The 20,768-nt window shown below is 59.9% G+C and overlaps 1 protein-coding gene across 5 annotated transcripts in view; it reads right to left on the bottom strand.

The window, feature by feature from the left end:
* Nucleotides 1–20,768, bottom strand: part of COL27A1 (collagen type XXVII alpha 1 chain) — a 134,792-nt gene that overhangs the window by 39,974 nt on the left and 74,050 nt on the right. For all 5 annotated transcript variants that reach the window (XR_013388346.1, XM_077913046.1, XM_077913047.1 and 2 more), the window contains 9 exons: nt 19,139–19,192; nt 18,928–18,981; nt 17,244–17,288; nt 15,969–16,022; nt 14,182–14,226; nt 9,741–9,794; nt 7,710–7,763; nt 7,431–7,484; nt 3,200–3,253 (listed from right to left, as the gene is read on the bottom strand). Coding sequence is in view for 4 of the 5 variants with exons in the window: in XM_077913046.1 (XP_077769172.1) it covers nt 3,200–3,253; nt 7,431–7,484; nt 7,710–7,763; nt 9,741–9,794; nt 14,182–14,226; nt 15,969–16,022; nt 17,244–17,288; nt 18,928–18,981; nt 19,139–19,192 (468 nt within the window). In the remaining variant the exon portion in view is untranslated. The remainder of the gene's footprint in view (nt 1–3,199; nt 3,254–7,430; nt 7,485–7,709; nt 7,764–9,740; nt 9,795–14,181; nt 14,227–15,968; nt 16,023–17,243; nt 17,289–18,927; nt 18,982–19,138; nt 19,193–20,768) is intronic.

Below are 20,768 nucleotides of genomic sequence, written 5' to 3'. Positions count from 1 at the left end.
GAGCTGGGACAGAGGCTGAGCTGCTGGCTGGGCATCTGGGCCCTCCTGAGAGATGGCTCCTGGCCCCTGGCCTCTGTCTCTAGCTGAGGCTTGAACCTGCCTGGAAAGGGATGGCTCTGGGCCTGCGGTGGAGGCCCAGAGGTGCTGACGGCTTGGTCTGAACCACACAGCACCCTGTTAATCCCGGGAAGCCAAGCTTTCTGAGAGACACATTCGTGATCTCCAATAGTAGCAGTAGCTACAGCAGCAGCAGCAACGATCCTAAAAGCTATTGTCCTCCTCTTGCCACAAGGAAAGAGCCTGCGGTCGCACTGCTGGGAAGTGGACCCAACTCAGCCGGATGCCCATTTCCTTCCACACCTCTCTACCTGTCACTGCTTCTCAGTGTGCAAGTGAGCTCCGCATCAGAGGGGGTGCGCAAGTCAGAGAAGCCTGGAGCAGGACGTGGAGGAGACAGTGTCCTGGGAGAGCGCACTCCCTGGGAGACCAGCGAGCTGAGGGAGAAGCGGGTGCTGCTGGGGGGTGGGGTGGGGAGCGGGATACAGGGCCAGCCTTCGCTGTCTGGAGCCACAGCCCCCTCCGTCGCTGGCTCCCCAGGGCGGGGAGATGAGCAGGGCACACGCCAACCCCTGCTCCGGGCCACTCTGCGGCTCGTCCTGGGTCCCGAGAGTCCCCCCCGCACCCCCGCCCCCCTGCCCCGTCCCCCGGGCCTGCTCCTTCCTTCCCCAAGCAAACACGGGTCAGCCTGCCTTGCTGGAGGCAGGCCTGGGCCTCTGGGGCTTGGTCTGAGCCGTGTGTCTGTTCTCTGGTCGCCAGTCCCCAGGAAGATGCCATGGCAGTCCCGGCTGGCGCTACCGTCCAGAGAAAACCTGGCCAATCATAGGCCTTGTGGCAAAGGGACGGATGGCCAAGGGGGAAGGACCGCGGGCCTGTCCCCTGCCTGCCGAGCCGCTCGCCATGCGTGGAGGGATCGGACCCTGGCCCTCCAGAGAGCTCAGCTCTGTCTCCCGCCCGCTCTACAGAGGAAAACTAGAGGCCCGGAGAGAGGGAGCCAGTGGCTCAAGGTCGCAGAGGAAGAGCCAGGATTCGGGGCCAGGTCTGCTGAGCTCTGAGCCCCCTCCTTGGGAGCAGAGCCCAGTGTCAGGCACGTGAATCCTAGAATCCCCTATGACTCCCTCAAAGTGCTTGCTGGAGGGAGATAGTGGACTCTCCCAGGTAACAGGGCTTTTAGGCACTGTCTTCACCAACACCGTGCCACAGGGCAGAGCCTTCCAGGCAGGCTTCTCTAGTCTCTGGCTTGCACACCCTCACCGATGGGGAGCTCACTCCTGCACTGATAAGCACTGACTGGTGGGGAAAAAAAAAAAAGGGCATCCAGCTGATGTGAGTTCAAATGTCATCCACTAAGTCTTGGAGGAGTGAAGAAGCTGGCCTGAGGTCCCAGAGCTGGTAACTGGGAAGGCCGAGACTTGCCCCTGTCTGAACCCAGAGCCCCCGCTCTTTCAGTTGAGGCCTGTGGACCCAGACCCTGTCAGCAGTTCTACCAAGAACAGAGGGACTGAGGCCCTCGTCTTGTCCCCTCGTGCACACCCCTGCCCACCCCCTGTGAAGTGGCCAATGGCCAATGGTGGACTATTAGGCCAGGGAGCCAGGAGGCCCGTCCCACAGGCTTTGCATTCCTGCCAAACCCAGCAGCGGCGGGAGGAGCTCACGTCCCGAAGCTTCCCTCCCGGCCCTGGAGACTTTTGATGTGGTCGGGAGCCTGGGTTTCCTCAAGCAGGACACACATTCTCCAAGCCACTGCCGGGAAGGGGTGCTGGAGACAGCTGGGGCAGCTCGGGGAGCTGAGGACCTGAATCTCCAGCTCATCTGGCTTCCTGAGGGCAGGAGGCAGTGTGCAGGGCGCAAGTGGCTGCCAATGGGCCTGGGTCCACTTACAGAGACCTGGCACTGGGACCCAGCACTGGGAAGGGCCCTGTTGGGCCCGAGGAATGCCTCTTAATCCCCCCTCTCCCAGCCTGCCTGCTGGCCATCTGGTTTGGGGGAAAATTTAAAACCACTTGAAATTCAGCCAAGAGGAGACTAATCACAGATCCCCCCCGTACGGAGGAGCTTGGATAGCAGGCCTGGGCTGTCCCTCAGCGCTACCTGGCCATGGCGGTCCCTCCTCCAAGGCTGCCTGGCCTAGCCCCGGTTCACCAGCTGGGAACAGAAAACCCCTCCATCGGCCCTCCCTGCACGACCGAAACTAAGACGGTGCCTGAGGGCCAGATTCCCTGGCTTCAAATCCCAGCTCTGCCACTTTCTGGCTGTGCAACCCGAGACAACTGACTCAACCTCCCTGTGCCTTAGTTTCCTTGTGCATAAAATGGAAATCAGAAGCGCACCTTCTTTATAGAGTCGTGTTGAAGATTAAATGAGTTAACATATGTGATGGACAGTACCCGACCCGTAGGAAGTACCCGTGGTTGCCCCTGGCGACTGTGCTGAGGCCAGCCCTTGCTTAAAATCCTCTGTGGCTCCCCACTACCCTGGGAGCACAGCGCACAGGCCAGCTGTCGTTTGCAGGCTTGCCACCTGCTGGTTCCTGTCTCATCCCTCTCCTCCGACCCTCTGTTGAACCCACAGAGACCCCCAAATGTGCCTTCTCTTACCTTAGGGCTGGTGACCTTGCCTGGAACCTGGCGGCAGCTCCAGCACCCTCCTCTCCCTGAAGCATTCTCTGCCACCCTGTCCAGGCTCCCAAGCTGCCTATGCTTCGCCGTCCATGTGCCAATGCCCCCAGACAACCTATTTGACCTACTTGATTGAGCCATGGGGATAGCCATGGGGACAGCCATGGGTCACGCCTCTCCCATGCTCTGTAGCCTCTGCAGGGCCTCCACCAGTGGCTGTCAGACCGTCGGTGCTAAGTAAATGGTGCCAGAATGAACGAACGAACAAATGAATGGACAAAACACTGGTACCACGGAGCCTGGCTGTACCCACGGGATGCCAAGGCCTGCTGCTCAGAAATAAGGTGGAGGGGGGGGTCCCAAGGCTGACAGCCAAGCCCAGGATGAGCCTGGAACCCTGCCTGATTCCATGAAAATCACAGATCTCAGGGCTGGGCAGGGGGCAAGGACCAGGAGGTAGTGTCCCTGTCAGGTGGCCCCTGCCAGGGTCAGCACCCCCTCCCCGGGGGCTGGGCCCCACTTACCCAGAGTCCCTTTGCTCCCCTCATGCCTGGTGGACCTCGAGATCCTGGAGGACCCTGTGGGGAGGAGAAAGAGTTTGGAGAAGCCTCCTTTCAGGTAGCAAGGGCGACCCGGAACGCTAGGAGTGTGGGGGCAAAGCCTGGCTGCAGCCCTCAAACAGGCCTTGCTCGGGAATGGCCCCTGCCCGGGCCCCGTAGCCTCCACATAGAAGGGCTTGGCCCAGTGGGAAAAGCCATCCGATGGGGAGAAGCAGCCCACAAGCTATACCCCAGAGCCCGGGTCAACGGCCTGGGTTCAACGTGGTGGGCCTCCAGCCCTCCCGGGGAAGCCAGCAGTGAGGAGAAGCCTCCCTGGGTGGACGAGCCATTTCCTTCTGTATCTCAAAACCAACACCCAGAAGCTCCCATGACCTTCCTGACCAAAGGGCTCCCCAGATACCCATTTCCCCGGTCTTCCTTCCAACAGCAAGGGGAACACGGCAGCCCGCGTGCTCTCCCTCACCAAACCTCAGCTGCGACATCTCCTTCTGTCCAGAAGGCTCTGACCAGGGCAGAAAGAGCCTGGGGTCCGAGGGGGAGGAACCAGACCACAGCCCCGAGGTGAGGGAGGGAGAGGCGGGGATGTGGGGTGGCAAGACACAGGGAGGGAGGGAAGGAAGACACAGGGTTGCCTTTGTTCTTTGAGCTCTCAGCACCGAGCACAGCACAGGCCTACGACCGGGATTTGGGGATCTGTTGAATGAACCACGAACAGTCGAACCACAGAAGGGGACAGAGGGTAGGAAGGGAGCCGAGAGGAAGCAGGCCGCCTCATGCCTAATCTCTGATCCGGGGTCCCGGCCCCAGCTGCACAGGGGGCGCGGCGCCTCCCCACGCCGTCCAGCCAGGACCCCTCCAGGAGCCTCCCGGCTCAGCAGCGAGCCTCAGACTGGGCGTGCTCCTTTGACAAGGAAGAGGCGGCTTCATCCCCCTCCAAATACCAGGGAGAGGCCCAGCTCCATTTGGGGCCTCGGGAAAAACTGGCTGTTCCATTTCTCTCTGGCCCCACGGCCTCGAGGAACGCAGACCCTCGGTCAGCTGCAGCTGCCGGGCGGATGTGTGCGGCTGGTTCCCACTCGCCCCTTGTCAGCAGAGCAAGCAGGGTGTGGACCCACACGCCTGGCCCAATATGAAGGCCGATCTGACTCCCGGATGGCGGGTGACAGCAAGATTGGGTGAGAATGAGCTATTTTATAGCGGGATCTCGGACAGCGAGATGGCATGTAATGCGTCACTGGGAAATTCAGGAGCCAAGTCTTTGCTTTGAGGCAGTCGAACCGAGTGCTCACAAGAACAGACTGCTTCTCCCGAGGAGCAGGTTCAAACCCCAGCCCTGCCGCCTTCCTAATTCTGGGACGTCGGCAAGTGATTGCAACTTTTTGGGCCTCAGTTTCCTCATCTGCGAAATGGGGTTAAGAAGAATCTCTAGCTCGCGGAGCTGCTGGGACAACGAAATGACATGGAAGGTCCTCAGTAAAGGGTCGCTATCAGTTGTCTCGATGTGGGAAGGGGTCAGTGATGGGGGGGGGTCCCAGAACCTGAGTGTCCCCAGGACCCCCAGGCAAACGAGGATAATGATCTCAGCTGACCTCAGTGGGCTGTAGGAGAATGTGCATGTTCATGTGCTTGGAAAAGCGGGGAGAATGCTCATCAGACGTGAACGGTGTCATCAGAAATGTCACCTTAATGGCAGTGGTCCTACTGGTGGCAGTGGTAGTTACCGCGTCTAGTAAATAGTCGTTATTCCTAGTGCGGCTCATCGCACTTAGTCTGCACGTGGACGGTTCGCCAAGCATTGCACCTGGGGCGTATCTCTGATGCCTCCTAAGGGAGGGAGTTCGATGCTGGCCTACGGATGGCGAAACCGAGACACAGAGAGGCTATGAACGCTGCCAACAATCACCCAGTGAGTAAAATTTGACTCACATTTGACTCTGATGCTGAAGCCAGGCTTCCGGGCCCTGGTGCCGCGCTGTTCCCCCAGCAGCACCAGGGCAGCTGGCTGCCCAGAGGGAGCCCCCAGAGATTCACGCGACCAGCCCCATGTGCAGCAGTGGCGGCAGGTCAGGGGCAGACCCCGGGGTCTGAAGGCAGCATGTGGCTGACCTCACTCAGAACGGTTGGAGGCGCCGAGGACGCAGAGCGGGGACGAGGTCAGGGGAGCCATGGAGTAGGGGACTCAGAGGAGGCCGGAGCTCCCTTCCGTGTGCTGCCTTAGACGTCCCCACTGTTTCCCCACCTCCCACTGGCCTTCCGTTTTGTCCCAGCAACTCCGTTCCAGGCTCCTCTCCTCCCGCTGGACAGGTGGGGAGACTGAGGCCCAGAGAGGCTGAGGTTCAAGGGCACAGGAGCTACAGTTTGATGATGGACCCTCGCCTGGGCACCTCCCACCCCGACGGTCCCCGATCACTGCATCTCCGGGAGCAACTGCTGGGCCCTGGAACTTTCATCCTACGAACGCTGGGGAGGGAGATGGGCCAGCAGCTTTCAGGCTGGGTGGGCTAGGACCCTCAGGTCACAAGTTGGGCTCTGCAGCCCACCAGCCCGCCCCTCCAGCCCCAGGCAGGAAGTGGCTTCTCCGCCTCCTTCTCGTTAATAGGGAAAAATACACCATCAGGAGCCCAGAGCGCTGGCTCTCATCCCACCTCTGCACAATCATTGAAAGGATTGTAGAGGACAGACAGCACCACCTGCGGCTCGCACCTCCGTCTTGGGATGATGAGCACTTGAGTTCAGGCTTCTCATCCCTGGCTAGTCCCTCCATCTCCCTCCTCAGGACCTAGCACTGCCCGGCACGTAGTAGGTGCTCAGTAAAGTTCTGTTAGTGAGTGAGAGGATGTTTCTACTCGGCACTCCCACTAGACAGGATCTTAAAAGCAGATATATTTCTCTTTTTTAAAGATTTCATCTATTTATTTGGGACAGAGATGGTGAGACCACGAGCAGCGGGGAGAGGAGCAAAGTGAGAGGAAGAGCGAGAAGCAGATTCCCCACTGAGCAGGGTGCCCGAGTCAGGGATCGATCCCAGGACCCTGAGATCATGACCGGAGCCGAAGGCAGAGCCTTAACCGACTGAGCCGTCCAGGTGTCCCAGCACATGTATTTCTAATCATTCCTGCACCTTTCGGATTGAGCGTAGGCCCAGAACGCGGTAGGTGCACACAAAGTCTGGGAACTGAGCTGGCTTTGTTTCCCTAATTGGCGCAAAGAACTGGTGTGCGGTGCACACTTCCCTTGGATTCAGACCCTCAAAGGCTCCCGTTTCCTCCCTCATCAGACCCCAGGGAGTCCCTCAGTTGGGCCTTTGGAGGGAGCTGGGCAGCCCGAACTCATCGTCCCCCAGCCCTGCCCCGGGATCGTGCCTGGGCTGGTCCCCTTCCTCCAGCCCCCTCCCACCTGCCTGAAGCCCACCTCTCCACCTCTCCAGATGGGGCTCCCAGCCTTGAGCCCCAGCCTCGCCTCGAGGGAGAGCCCCCCCAGTCTCCATGCTCTGTCAGCAGAGACAGAGGCAGCAGAAGGTCCGAGGGCTCAGGATGACAGTCACCACTCCCTGCCCCCAACATCACCCTCGGGAGAGTAGATGGGCCCACCCCCACCCCAGCTACCCTGCCTCTCCCACCCCTCCCTGCCTTGGGATCCTCAGGAATCTCCCCAGTTCCCCAGTCATCCCAAGAAGTCCAAGACCCCTGAGTCCTCACCCTTGTGCTCAGCCCAGGTGTCCCCAACATTTCCCATCTTCTCCCCTACGCTTCCTCATAGCAGGTGTCACTTAGTTATTGGGTTCTCTCTCCCCCAAATGCCGGAATATAAGCTCCTAAAGGCAGTGGCTATTTCCCGCCTTGCTGATGGCTGCACCCCTGGCTCCTAGAGTGGCTCCAGGCACACACGACACCGTATTTCCTGAGTGAAGGGGCAAAGCAGCAACGGCACTGATGGCCAACCCGCTCCTGCACTAGCAACACCGCTACGTAACGAACACCAGCGGCCTGGTGTCATCTAACCCGCGTGATGACACGATCACGGCCACAATGATCTTCTTTCTCTATTTCCACGAGCAAACTTTAGGTTCGATGGTCTTTCCTGGCAATTGGGAGCTGGGATTCAAATCCAGGTTTGTCTGACTCTGAGACCTGGAGACTCCTCACTGTTACTCGACAGTGGGTTTGAGCAAAGGGAACATGAGGGCTTTGCTTACCGGGGGTCCAGGCTCTCCGGGGATCCCAACAGCACCAGGAGTTCCAGGATGACCCTACCAAGAAGGAGACGAGAGAGAAGGAGTCAGGTGAAGCAGGTGGCTCTTCCTCCTTCCACCCTCCTTCCACCCCAGCTGCCCTGGTCCCCGCCCCGGCCCAGTGCCCCAGGGGCAGCAGCCAGGCCTCTTGGAGGCCCGAGTACATGGAAGCAGGCAGAGGAGAGCAGAGCTGTCACCACAACTGTGACAGGAGCAGGCAGGCAGCACACACTGGCTCCTTACCATCGAGCCCTTGGGTCCTGGTGCGCCTGGGGGTCCCATCATGCCCCGGTCACCCTGTGATGGAGACAGCAAGGCAGGGAGGTCATGGCTGTGGGGTGGCTCTGTGGGAGGCAGGTGCAGAGGTCTTCCAGAGGCCAAAGAGGGAGAGGCAGGGACTTGTCCAAAGTCTACAGTCACATCACCCAGGGTGGTGGCCGGGGAAGGGGTGCTGGGATTTCACTCGGCAGAAGCCGGGAACCCAGCAAGCCCCGGAAGGCTCAGCATCCGCTGTGGCATGCCACCCAGCGGGCTTCCCTCGGGCATGGGCGGTCCTGATTGAGGATGTGCTGATGACATTGTCTCCTGTGATGCTGGCCCACGTCACGTGGTCCTCACTGGGCCTGGCATCCCCTGGGCGGGCCTTGCAGAGGTGGCGATGGCCGTAGAAGGCACGCTCACTCTTCCCATCCCCTGCCCAGAGAGGAGATGCCGGAGCATCTGAGACGCAATTATTTTCCTCTTGACCCAATCCAGACCAACCGGGCAGAGATGGTGGAGGGAGGGGCTCTGGGTTTGAATCCTGATTCTGTGTTTGAGAGGCCCTGTGTTTCGCATCCACCCAGACACCATTTATTGAGCATCTACTATGTGCCTGGCGCAACACCCTAGCCCCTAAAGATGCGAAGGTGAGTAGTGCAGACAGACCTTGCTCACATGGGGAGCCCTCAGAGTGCTGCGGAGAGACACACAGAGCACCAACACAGGCGCAGACAGGTCCACACAATGAGGGCGTGCGTGCTAAGGCCCTTCGGTGGGGGATCTGACCCATCAGGTGCAGGGATGTGGTGGGGCGGGCCTCCCTTGGGAAGACCTGCTACACCCAAGAGAGCAGAGGGGTGGCACTGGGGAGGGTGCACCTGGACAGGAGGACCAGCGCGGGCAATGGTCTGTAGGTGAGGAGGGACCGCAGAGAGGTGGCATTGGGGAGGAGGGTGCACCTGAACAGGAGGACCAGCACAGGCAATGGTCTGTAGGTGAGGGGGGACCCCAGAGGGGTGGCGTTGGGGAGGAGGGTGCACCTGGCCTGGAGGACCAGCGCCGGCTGTGGTCTGTAGCAGAGGAGGGACCCAGAACGTTTGAGCAACAAAAGAAGGCCAGAGTTGGTTTGATATTACACTCCAGTTGTGCAAGACGTGACCACCAGTGGCAACAGGGTGAAGGGTACGAGGGACCTTTCTGCTCTGTTTTTTGCAACATCTTGTGATTCTCTAACTGCTTCAACATAACAAGTTAAATTAAAAAGAGAAGAAGAAGAGGAGAAAACAGGAAGGTGGAGAAGGAGACGGAGGGGAGCAGCTAGCGGTGGTGGCGGCCAGGGGGTCTGGGATCGGAGTGATGAGAAGTAAGGTCTCAGGAAGAGCCTGGAAAGGAAGGTGGGGCCGAACCAGGGCAGAGGCTTCCTCTCCCAGGACCTCAGGCTCTCTGTCCATCAGCTCCCCAGAAGGCCCGCTTGGGGGTTGGATAAGCCCACTGACGGAAAGCGGGTGGGAAACAGAGGCACGGGGTGCTTGTGGGCTGGGAGCTAAGCCGCGGCAGGGAGAGGTGGGGGCCTCGGGCACCGAACCTGATTCACATCCGGCGCTGCCAGTCTCTACCTGGGTGGCCTGGGCCTGGTCACCTCCCCCGTGTGAGCCCCGGTTATTTGGTCTGTACAACACGGCTGCTGGGGGGCGGTCACAGGGACGCCTGAGGAACTCTGTCCTTTCTTAAAAGGATGGCTCTCCCGCCTGTGGCCCACACCTGTTCGGGGCCCGTGCGCAGCCAGGAGGGCCCACGCCTCGCGTGGAGCCGGCTGTCACCCAGAGTCACGTGGCGGTGGCAGTGCTGCCGGGAGGGCAGGACAGAGCCCCAGGGCAGTGCCGGCAACGGGGGCAGTGGCTAAGGAGAAGCCGGGGAAAGGCGCTGAAGTCCCCACGACACCCGGCCCGTCCTCCTCTTCCAGCTTCAGCCGCAAAGTTGCACTTGTTTCGGTACTGTCCCCGCATAACTCACCTTTTCTCCCATGATCCCTGGCTCCCCGACCAGACCGATGAATCCCAGAAGTCCCTAGAAGACACAGCCCGCGAGCAAGAGAAAAGGGGAAGGCCCGTGAACCCGGGGACGCGGCGAGTCAAAGGCCACAGGCGGGCGGCGGCTCCGGCCCTGCGGCCCCTGCCCGCGCCCCTGCCCGCGCCCGGGCCCCAGCAGGCCTGGGACTGCCACGGAGGAGCTGCCTCTCTCCAGGCACTGTCCCGACTTCCCTCACTCCTCCAGATGGTTCTGATTTCGGAGCCAAGCGTGGGGCCGCTGCCAGCATCCCTGGGAGCGCCGCACATTCTTCCCGCGCCAGGAGCAGGCTGGGAGGCGGCCGCGTTTGGGGGGTGGCCGTGCTGGGAAGAGCCCTGCCTGCTAGACTCGGTCCCCATCGCTCAGGGCTCCGGGGCCGTCTCCAAGAGAGAAGCAAACCGGCTGGCCAGGATGGAAACAGCGGGCAGCCTCGGCCAAGGGCCTTGCTTCACAGGGGGGACACGGAGGCCTCTACGGTCCCCTGAAAGGCTCCCTCTGCTTTCTGAAGGGCGCACTCGCACTCACACTGGTTCCTGTCGCTCTTTCTAACTCCACTGGGTGATAACTCGCCTCGGGTTCCAGGGGCTCTTCTAGGTGGCCTTGGGCCTCGCTGGCCCTGCCAGGCGTACCCACGCCCGCGCGGCCAGGCTCAGCAACCCGGAGGAGACACCCGGGAAAGCAGACGATTCCTTGTCCAGACCCCAAGCCCCCCACCCCGGTGGACGGGGTGTCTCGCACAGTTCAGAGGGGCAACAGCGGCTTTGGAAGGACTCAGGTTTGCAGCCAAGAGTTTCTGGGAGCATCAGGAAAGGCCGACTGAGAGGGAGGAGTGGATCCGTCCCCCACGAGCTGCTCCCTGTCCCCCAAGCGGATCCAGAAAGGAACGAGACCCTGAAGCTGAGCGGACACAGGTCAGAAGTTGCAAGCTGTGCGCTCAGGCAGGGAAGCTGGCCAAGCCGTCAATCAACCGGGGTGAGAAAACGGTGCCCATTTCCAAAGGCTGAGCTCCGTGGGTCTCGGAGACCTTTGTAAAGTGGCAGCTCAGGCCACGACTGTGTGTGTCTTGCAGCTGCAGCCTGGGATTCAGCTCTGGTCCGTGGGGCTCCAAGGCCCGTGCACCCATCCCTCCACCCGGGGACCCCCAAAGCGAGTGGTCGTGAGCAGGGCACAGATCCCCTGGCACGCCTGCACCAATGCCACACGGTGGAGCGTCCTGGGTCCCTGGGCTCAGAGACCCTTCGGGGTTGAAGCATGAGGTGTGAGGGGTGAGGTACAAGGCATGAGGTCATGGCTAGCAAGTCACGGACCATGACCAAGTATTTGACATTTACAACAACTTACTTAAAAAAAAAATTAGAGCATTTTCAAGGTGACGGCATTATTAATAACAATAGCTGGCACTTACTGAGGGCCAAGCCCTGAACCTGATATTTTTTCTGGCATCGTCAGTCAGTCTTTAGGCTTGGGGACCCTGGGCAAGTCCATGGAGCCTCTCTGAGCCTCATCGTTGGCGGGGGTGGGGGGGCAGGGGGCACTTGAGATAAAGGTCTCTCCCTATCTCCCCGGGGTTGCTCTGAGTCTTGAAGATAATGCGTGGCACATGTAGGCACTCAATAAATGCTAGTTCCCTCCCATCCCGTTCTAATTTATTTTAAAAGGGCAGAGGGTTAACACAGAGGCCCGAGCGCCCCACTAGGGAGCACTCAGACATTTAGAGGATGCTGAGCGACGGGAATAAAAACGGCTCTGTTAAGAGGCCCCTGCCCGACTGGCCCAGAGAAACAGAAATTTCATAGCTACTTTAAATTTATGAGTTGTTGGGTCCTGGAAGGCAGGCGGGTCATAAACCTCAAACAAGAAGCCAAGCAGGATCCTAATGAATAAGAGCCATACAGCAAGTGCCCCGTCTCCCCGCCCGGGCCCCCAGGACACCCATGGGGCACCGTCCCGGAAGATCCTGGCAGGCCCGTCCTGCGGGTGGAGAGGAGGCTGGCCTGGAGGCCCAGGGCTTCCACCTGGCCGGGGGCGGGGGGGGGGGGGCCGGTGGAGGAGCAGCCCTGACCACTGCGGGAGGACACGGGGCAGGAGGAAGCACCAGATCAGAGTCCCCGATGTGGGGAAGGGGGTGGCCCTGGTCTCCCTCCGTCGTATGGCATTCTGCTCGGGCACGGAGTACACCTGAGGAGCAGACAGCGGTAGGTCCTCTGCTGGAACAGGTGTCTCGGGTGAGCGTTTGCAGCCCCGGCCCCTCCCTGGATGGACAGGGAGCTTCTTCAAGGCAAGGCCCGGCCTGTGCTCACCCTCGTGCGCCCAGCACCGAGCACAGGGCCTGCTGACGAGCCCTCTGCGCTCTGGCTAGCTGTCACCAAGGGGCAAGGGCTCAGGAGCTCACAGGATTATCCGGTCCCTCTAAGGCCCGTCTTGGGAGCCCAGCAGCCCTGGGGGTCAACCTTGGCTCTGACACGCCTGTGTTGCCGTCGAGGAGAGCCTCACAAGTGAGCTCACTTCTCAGAGCCGGACTCTCCTCACTCGTGAGATGGGGTTACCGAGCCACCCTGGGGCTGCGGAGGAGAGCGCAGGCGGTGGTGGAGAAGGCGCTGGGCCTGGAGCCCGGTCCCTAACGGGAGCCCAATCAGTGCCGATGCATACGTCCCTAAGGAGGACCTCAGAACCTTTGCCGGGACCCTCGGATTCTGCAGTGGACGACTGGTGCCTGCCCCTTCCCACCCCGGGGCCCCAGCGCTGCCTCACGGTTCAGGCGGGCCTGTTTCCGGCGGCGGTCCCAGTAGCCGGCAGCTAGACCGGGCTGGGCGCCGCTCCTCTTGGCCACCCCCCGCTTTGCCACTACCTTACTCAGTCACTCTTGTTAACGAGATTGCCCATGTGGGCTAGGATCCCGGGGTCTACGCTGGGGTTTCCGGAAGGCCCCGTGGATGGAATTCAGGGGCAGTCCCTGAACTTGAAGAGGAAAAAAAAAAAAAAAAAATCACGACTCTTCTTTCCACCACCTCTGATGGAAATTTAGCTCATCCCTCAAACCTGAGCGTAGGCGACGAACCCACGGTACCTGTTACTGTCACAGATAGGCACACGTCACATTACAGTCATTGTTGCAGATTTCAAATCGTGTCACTAAGGCTTGTCGCTGCTTCAAATTTGAGGTCGTTAGCAGGCCTGCTGCTGGATCTCGTTATGCAATGCATTAATAAAGAAGCCCGTCTGAGACTAGGTCACCTTGAACGCACTTTGACGATTGTATTTCATTATCATCGATTTCCTCTGTAATCCTTCGTTTTGCACTTGATGCATTTAAAAACTTTATTACGGGACGGGGTCCACAGGACCCTGGGACAGAGTGCTTTGTTTGCAAGGACCCTCTGTGTACCGACATTCTAAGATTCTGAGGATCTATTTCCCGAGGGCCCTTCCCATCAGCATAAGTATGAAATTAAATTTGCTGATCGCATGGCCTTCTTCTTCTTCTTCTTCTTCTTCTTTTTTTTTTTTTCCAATCAGGAAATATATGCAGGCCGTGACAGCCCTTCCAAACTCCTGGGCTTCCCACAGAATGCGCTCGAATGACACTGGAAAGGTTTCAAAAATCCAGTCCACCCCCTTCTTTAATTCCTTTCTTCCCGCCAACAGATGTTGCAGGCCTGGTGAGGAAGCCCATCGTGCACCGCTCTCACGCCACTGATGGCGTTTCTCAGCAGAGGCAGATTCTTCTGGGTCCCCGACGCTATCCCCCCTCCTGCACGAGGCAGCCCCTTGCAGGGTTTAAGGGAGTGCAGGAGATTGCTACCTTTCCACCTGGCCCCCAAGCCCAGAGGTTAAGCTTTCGTCCGTAGCATCCAGAACGCTGGATCACCCAAATGAAGGTCGTGATTCTCAAACCTCCCCTGTCATGACAACTTGCAAACTCTTCTCCTCTTCAGACCTTGGCCTGACTTCCCGCCTAGCCGGAGCCACTGATCTGAGTTTCACTTTCCTCTAAGTGAGGGTTGCCTGAGCGAGAGCCCCTGGCAGGTGGCTATGCTTCTCCGGGTTTCAGCTGCCTTATCTGTCAACGGAGCACAGCCGGCGAGTCTCGAAGGCTCTTCCAGTTGTAATGTTCTGGGAGCAGAGTCATGGAACCCCTTTGGGCAAATGCTCCGAAAACATCCACAGGGCCAGGCCAAGGCGCTGTGATTCGGGGCTTTCTCCCTCAGTGACTTCACCTCGCTGAGAGTCAGCGACCATCCCGATCAAAGGGGAGACAAGCTAACTGACCCCAGCAGCCTGCACGGGCACGGAAGGCGGATGCGCGTGGAGCGCTGCACCGAAGGGCTCGGCACAGAGGAAGCGCGTGATAAAGAGTCATTGTGTTCGGAGACCAGTGTGGACTCACCTGCTCACCCACAGGCCCTGGCCGCCCAGCGTCGCCTGGCTCCCCCTGCAAAGAGGAAAAGAGGAGCATCACTTGGGATGGGTGATGGGAGTGTAGCCCCCCCCGCCCCCCCGCCGCCGCCGCCGCACAGGGAACAGCCACAGGTAACTGGCCTCGTCCCTACCAGTAGGGAAGGACAGAAAACCTCAACCCCAGCGTCTGGCCTTGCAGAGACCTCAAACAAATGGCGGAAGCAATGGGACCCTCGCACAGAACCTCTGGCCCCAGACACGGCCCTAGCCGCCCATTCCCTGAGTGGTCCCCTTGGCAGACTACCTGGTACCCTGATGTCTGTATCGAATTTGGGCTGTTCATCAACCCGCTGCATTTTGTGGAGGCAGCGACTGAAGCTCAGAGGGGCTCGGATCTGCTCCAGGCCACACAGCAAGCTAGAACTTTGGTCCAACTGATTGAAATCTCCGTTCCTACTGTTTACCAGGCTGCCCCACCACGGGAAGAGCAGGGAACCAGAGAGTCGGGGCACTTGGATCCTAGACCCTGACCCACCAGGGCTCTGAAAGCAGCTGGCAAAAGGATCGGTGAGCCTTGTCGCTGCCCTGGGCTCAGCCTCCCCCAGCCATAAATAAGGGAAATCACACTCGTTTGTCTCGTAGGCTATTTCCAGCTCTCACGCCTGGTGGCCTCCTGTAGCCTTGTCTGCCAGCTTTGTCCCGAGCTGGGGTGGCTCCTGCTCCTCAGGCAGCCACAGCCGCCCTGGTCTCCCCCCGGCGTGAGCTGGAGAGGCGAGCAGCCCCGTGGGATAAATCCACCCAGGCTATGTCACCGCTCCCACCACAGAAACCCAGCTGGCCTCTGAGGGAGAAAGAGCGAGACCTCAGAGGGCAGGACAAAGGGCGACACTAGCCCAGCGAGCCAGGAGTCTGGCTCACAAATGGATGCGGCTCACCGCAATCAGGGTTCGAGCCTCATCTTTCCCTCCGGCTCTTCCCCCAGACCTCACGCTCACGAGAAGGAGAGGGGCCCAGACAGACACACGGGCCATGTCCCCTGCGTGGAGGGGGCCGCGGATGACCTGAGCTACCCTGGCTCTGCGCTAACTCTCGTGCGTCTGCCCAGCTGTAAACGTGGCCCAGCACTCTCCGCCTGGGATGGCTTAGAAAATCCAGCCCTCAGGAGGAGCCCTTGGAAAGCCACTAAGCGAGGCTGCCCATGTGCTCAGCATCATCACTCTCCCACCCAGGCCAGCGCTTTCCTGATAAATTAAAAAATTAAAAAACTCCTAACAAATGTAATAGACAATTACTGCACCTAATGAGGGAAAGCTGGAGACCCACAAAAGGAAACAGAACTGCCCCACCGCCCGGAGAGAGAGCCCCTGTCTACACCGCAGCCTCTGCTCTGAGCCGACGGGAACGCAACCGGCCCCTGCAGCAGGTTGGTCCCATAACCCTCCACCTGTCACCTGCCTCCTACCACGGCCTCACCACCACCTCCGTGCGCACAGGCATCTTACCAGCTTGTAAACTCCTCCGCTGCACCGTCTTTAGTGGCTGCCCTGCGTCCCGTTATGTGACCACTACCCCACTGTTGGACATTTAGGTTCTGCTCATTCTTTCCTCTCTGTTACCACTGCGCTGTGATAAATGGGGATCACTCACCCCCTTCCCACACCTGCCCGGGGATTGGGATTCTTCACGGGGCCCTCATTTGCCAGTCCCACCTTTCTTCTGTTCCCCCGTTGTTCTATCCCACCCCCCGCAAGCCCAGTCACTCCCAGGTCCCCTCACCTTCACGCCGTCTGGGCCTGGCCGGCCAGGAAACCCCTTCCTGCCAGGTTGGCCCTGCAAACAGAGAGAGGTGAGTGAGGGGGGGCTAGGTGGGTGGGTAGTGTTGCTTGGGGGGGGGTCCCAGTGCTGGCACAATGCCCCAGGGGGCCAGGGGTGCAGAGCCCGGAGGGCCCCAGGCTGCCAGCCATTCTGGAGATGCAGAGGTGGGGGGTGGGGAGGGTCTGCAGCTGTGTGACCTCAGGGACGTCTCCCCTCCCAGGCCAGTCCTGTTTGTAAATGGGGATGTTGAAACCTGCTTTCAAGGAACAAGGAAGAGGAAGGACCTGGACGGAAGATACAGGCAGGGCCCAGGGGACTGGAGAGTCTATGCCAGCGGTTCTCAGAGTGTGGCCCGGGGACCCTCGCGGGAGACCCGTGACGTCAGAGCTAGGTTCACAATAGCGCCTAGACGTCGCTGGCCTGTGTCTCTCACTCTCATGAGTGTAAGCGGAGATTTCCAGAGGCTACATGACATGTGGTATCGTCAACGGGTTGAATGCAGAAGCAGATGGGAGATTCCAGCTGACTTCTATTAGAGCAGACATTAAAGAGATTTGCAAAACCGGTCAAACAATGCCACTCTTTTCATTAGATTATTTCGCCTCGGAAAATATAGCTGGTGGGTGTTTTGCTTTGTTATGAAACTATTATTTTTGTGAACATGGAGTGGGCTGATTATTATTTCAAATGGATTAATAAACACACTTGAAAGTTTTCAGTTTCGATGACTAATATCAATAGATGGAACTCACACAGAGAAAAGCTTTTGGGGGCTCCATTCATTTCTTTTTAAGAGGGTAAACAGGCCCCAAGGACGAAGCGATCGTGCACGGCTGGTTTACACCACCACCAGCCCGGGGAGGACCTTGTGGAAGACCGCTCGGGGCAGGGCCGTCGCGGGGAGCAAGGTGAGGCTCTGGACGATGAGACTGGGCTGCCCTGCTCGCTCTTTGGGCCTGATGGCCTTGCGTGAAACTCAGACCAGCAATGCCGCTCTCACGGAGACTCAAATGAATGAGAGCGGATGCAAAGCCCATCCCACAGCAGCTGGATGAGCGCAGCCGGCCGGTTTCCTGCCTCGTCTCTCTATCCTGTGCGTCTGTTCCAATCCCCTCACCGGCTGGCCCAGGGCTCCCGCCGAGGACTTCTCTGCAGAGCACCAGCAGGTGTTGCCTCTCTGCACACCGCCGGCACAGGAATGACAAATCCCACCTGCCCGGCGCCAGGGACACTCACCTCTAAGCCAGGGGCCCCGGGTGGCCCCATGGGTCCCTCATCTCCCTAGAGTTGGGAGACACAAGAGAAGACAAAGGAGAAATTAGTCCAGGGAGAGACTCGGAGAGCTTGACCTGTAAGGAGGGAGAGGGGGTGGACAGAGGAGAGTCCTCCTGGACCCCGAGAAATGGTCCACTTGGTCCGCCCACTTGGACCCCCACCCAGGCTACACAGGGCCTTCCACGTGAATGGGGCTCCTGAACATGACACCTGAACGTGACAGGCCCCGGGTTCGTGGCAGTGCTGGGCAGAGAGTCAAACCCCATCATACACTGCAGGTACAGAGCCCCAGACGACAGCTCAAAGATATGAGCTCTACTCTGAGCTCCACCAACCATGCAGTGGCAGACCTTAGCCTCACCGTGCCTCAGTTTCCCCATCTCTAAAATGGTGCAGGACGGAGAGGACCATGCTAAGGATGATGACTAGCCTAAGTTGCATTCCTGGAGGACAGCAATGATCTCTTACTCTTTTTTGAGGCCCTGCACCCTACTCCGCTACAAAAATCACTCAGGATGGGTGTGCAGGACCTCACGGACATGTGGGGAGTGAAGGTGGGGTCCAGGGGCATGAGGAGGGAGCAGATGGAGAAGCGGATGAAGGCAGGGGTGGATGAATGAATCCACGGAGACGGGAGCAAGCAGCAGGCTCTCGCGCCGTAATGTGGGTGTAGACGGGGGCACGTGGCTGGCGCCGGCCCTCCATCCTCACCCCTCCCTTTCCACTCCTGGCCCTCCCGCAGGCGAGGGCAGCCTCCAAACCGGCCTCTCCGGCGTGCCAGGCCTAACCCAGAGGCCCCCTCTGGGGCCACCCCCCAACCCAGCTTCCAGGAAAGCAGCCCCACGTGGCCACTCCCCGAGCCAGCGCTGGGGCCCCGCCAGACCCAGAACCAGCCTGCAAAGGGATCCGTGTCAGCTGGATGCCTGCCTGTGGTTGTGGTGAGTCCGGGCCTCCTGCACCCTCACTCGGGGCTGTCTGTGTGTCCCGGGGGCCTTGGGGCCGGAGCCTAGGTGGGGGGGGGGCTCAGGTACAGGCAAAATCTGGGGCTCGCCCGCCGGGTGCCCAACAGGCCCACCCACGGAAAACGTCTCGATCCCCTTGAGCATGAATGAGGAAACAAGCAAATCTCCACTCTGCCGCTTGCTAGCTCTGCAAGTCCCGTCATTCTCTGGGATGCCCCCCCCCCACCACTTCCCCGCCCGGCAGCTCCCGGAGCACGGAGTTAACAGCACAGGGTCTATGCCACAGGCTTTGGGCTCAAGCTGACGAGGATCCGAAGCCCGACCCTGCGGCCGCTAACCGTGGTACCCAACGCGGTGTCCCCCCTGAGGCCCAGGGCCTCCCCTCCGACCTCTGGGAACTGTGCTGCGGGCAGGAGCAGGGGCAGTGGCCTCCTGGGGGAGACCCCCGGGCGGTGGGGGCCCTACAGAGGCGAAAGGTCGCCCGCCAGCCAGGCCAGGCCAGAGAAAGACCGTGGCAAGGTGACGGGCTAGGGCTGTAAGGGATGAGCGGGAGAGCGAGCCTGAGGCAGCCCAGGGTGGTGTCCTGGCTGAAGGGACCCGGCCCCCGGCTCAGGCCTCCAGGACCCAGGCCGGAGCAGACAGGGCTGCAGTGGACGGGCGGGGACAGGGCCAGACGGTCTCACCTCGGGCCCCAGCTGCCCACGGGGTCCCGGCAGGCCTCGAGCTCCAGGCTTACCCTGGTGAGAAGGGAACAAAGAGCGGTCTCAGAGGCGGCACCTCCGTGTCCATCAGAGGCTGGCAAGGCCCCCAGCAATCCCACGTCAGGTCGCCAGCCTTGGAGGCCTGTGGCTTCCGCACAGCAGTTCGCTTCGACGGCCCTGCGCAGGGACTCACCTTCATGCCTTCTGGGCCGTTGTCCCCAGGGGGGCCAATGTCTCCGGGGAATCCCTGAGGGGAAGCAGAGAGCAGGGGTCAGCCATGGGTGAAGGGAAGTGCTTGGAGGGAGACCGACCCGGGGTTTCCGTCCCTTCCTGCATGGGACGGGACCCTGGGCAGGCCAGTTAACCACCTGGATGCCGCAGTCCTATTCTAGAACAGGGATCTGGGCGAGAGCCCGCACATCCCAGAGAGCTGCTGAGATGAAACGAGACAATGCAAGGAAGTGCCGAGCACCGGACCAAGCGCGCAGCCCCCTCCAGGTTGTGTGACCCAGAAGCTCCCAAGTGCCCTCGTCTCCGGAGCTGAGGTGCCCCCTGCATCCAGGCCGGGCGTGTTGGACTCGGCCCCACACCACCAACGAGGCCTCGCTGCTCCCACACCAAGCCTGTTCCCGATGGACGGCTGTGCAGGGGAGGCTTCTTCCCGACACCGAGCAGAACCCTGCCCCTTCCCCTTGACAACCTCCTGCCACCCCCGTAGGGCTGCACAAAGCTGCACAAAGCTCGGGACGGGGGTGGCGGGGAGGGGGTCCTTCTTTCCACAGTGGTCTTTGCATAATTCGGAGGACACTTATCCCCTCCCCCAGAGGCCTGCCCTTTGCTGGCCCTTCAGTGACTTCACGCTGGGGCCCCTCCGTTTTGCCAACCTCTAGTCGGTCGGCGCCCATTGTTGGCCATCACTAGGGTGCCCAAGCTCCTCTGGGTGCAAACAGACCAGCAGAGGCCAGCACAGGACTATCCCCTTCCTTGTTTGAGGTGTAATACCTCTGCTGATTCATCCTAACATCACAGGCACTTCTCAGGCAGCCCCTCTACTCTCTTAGTTTCCTGACAGCTAGAAACCAAAATCTCCTTACGTGAGTCCCGGAGACCGGAATGCCTCCTCCTGCGTCGCCTCTGTATGTAGCTCTTTCCCTTCCTCTGATCTTTGGGTGACTCCCATTAAACTCCCGCTCTAACATCCTCTCACCCTTCTTACTGGCCAAGGCAAGAATGGGTCTGAACTCTGAGCTATCACCGAATGCCCAAGCTCCCACATATGTTCCTTCACACCGAGAGGCTCAAAGTCCTGTCCTGTCACCAACGCACCGCATGACCCCGGCAGGTTCTGGAGCATCTCTGGGCCTTGGCTTGCTCGTCTAGAAAACGGTGACAACGACGTCACCTTACAGGTCTGTTCTGAGGCTCCAAGGGAATAAGACAAGCAAAGAGGGGCACCTGGGTGGCCCAGCAGTTGAGCGTCTGCCTTTGGCTCAGGTTGTGATCCTGGGGTCCTGGGATCGAGTCCCACATCGGGCCCCCCACAGGGAACCTGCTTCTCCCTCTGTCTGTGTATCTGCCTCTGTTGGTCTCTCATGAATAAATAAATAAAATCTTAAAAAAAAAAAGGCAAGCAAAGGGCTTAGCTCAGCACCTGGCACCTGCTATGTGCACAATAAAAATCTGTATCCAGAAGGCTGCAAAGCCAGAGCCACGCCCCCTCCAACCCTGACCCCGGCCCCAGGCACGGGGTCGGAAGGAGCAGAGACCCAGGAAGGTGCTGACATGCTCCTCAGCCTCTGTCTCCAGCCGGGCAGGACTCCGAG

Source organism: Canis aureus, chromosome 10 (genome assembly GCF_053574225.1).
Source record: "Canis aureus isolate CA01 chromosome 10, VMU_Caureus_v.1.0, whole genome shotgun sequence".
Lineage (NCBI taxonomy): Eukaryota > Metazoa > Chordata > Mammalia > Carnivora > Canidae > Canis > Canis aureus.
The sequence above is the reverse complement of the archived record's forward strand: the minus strand, read 5'-3'. Positions and strand labels throughout refer to the sequence as shown.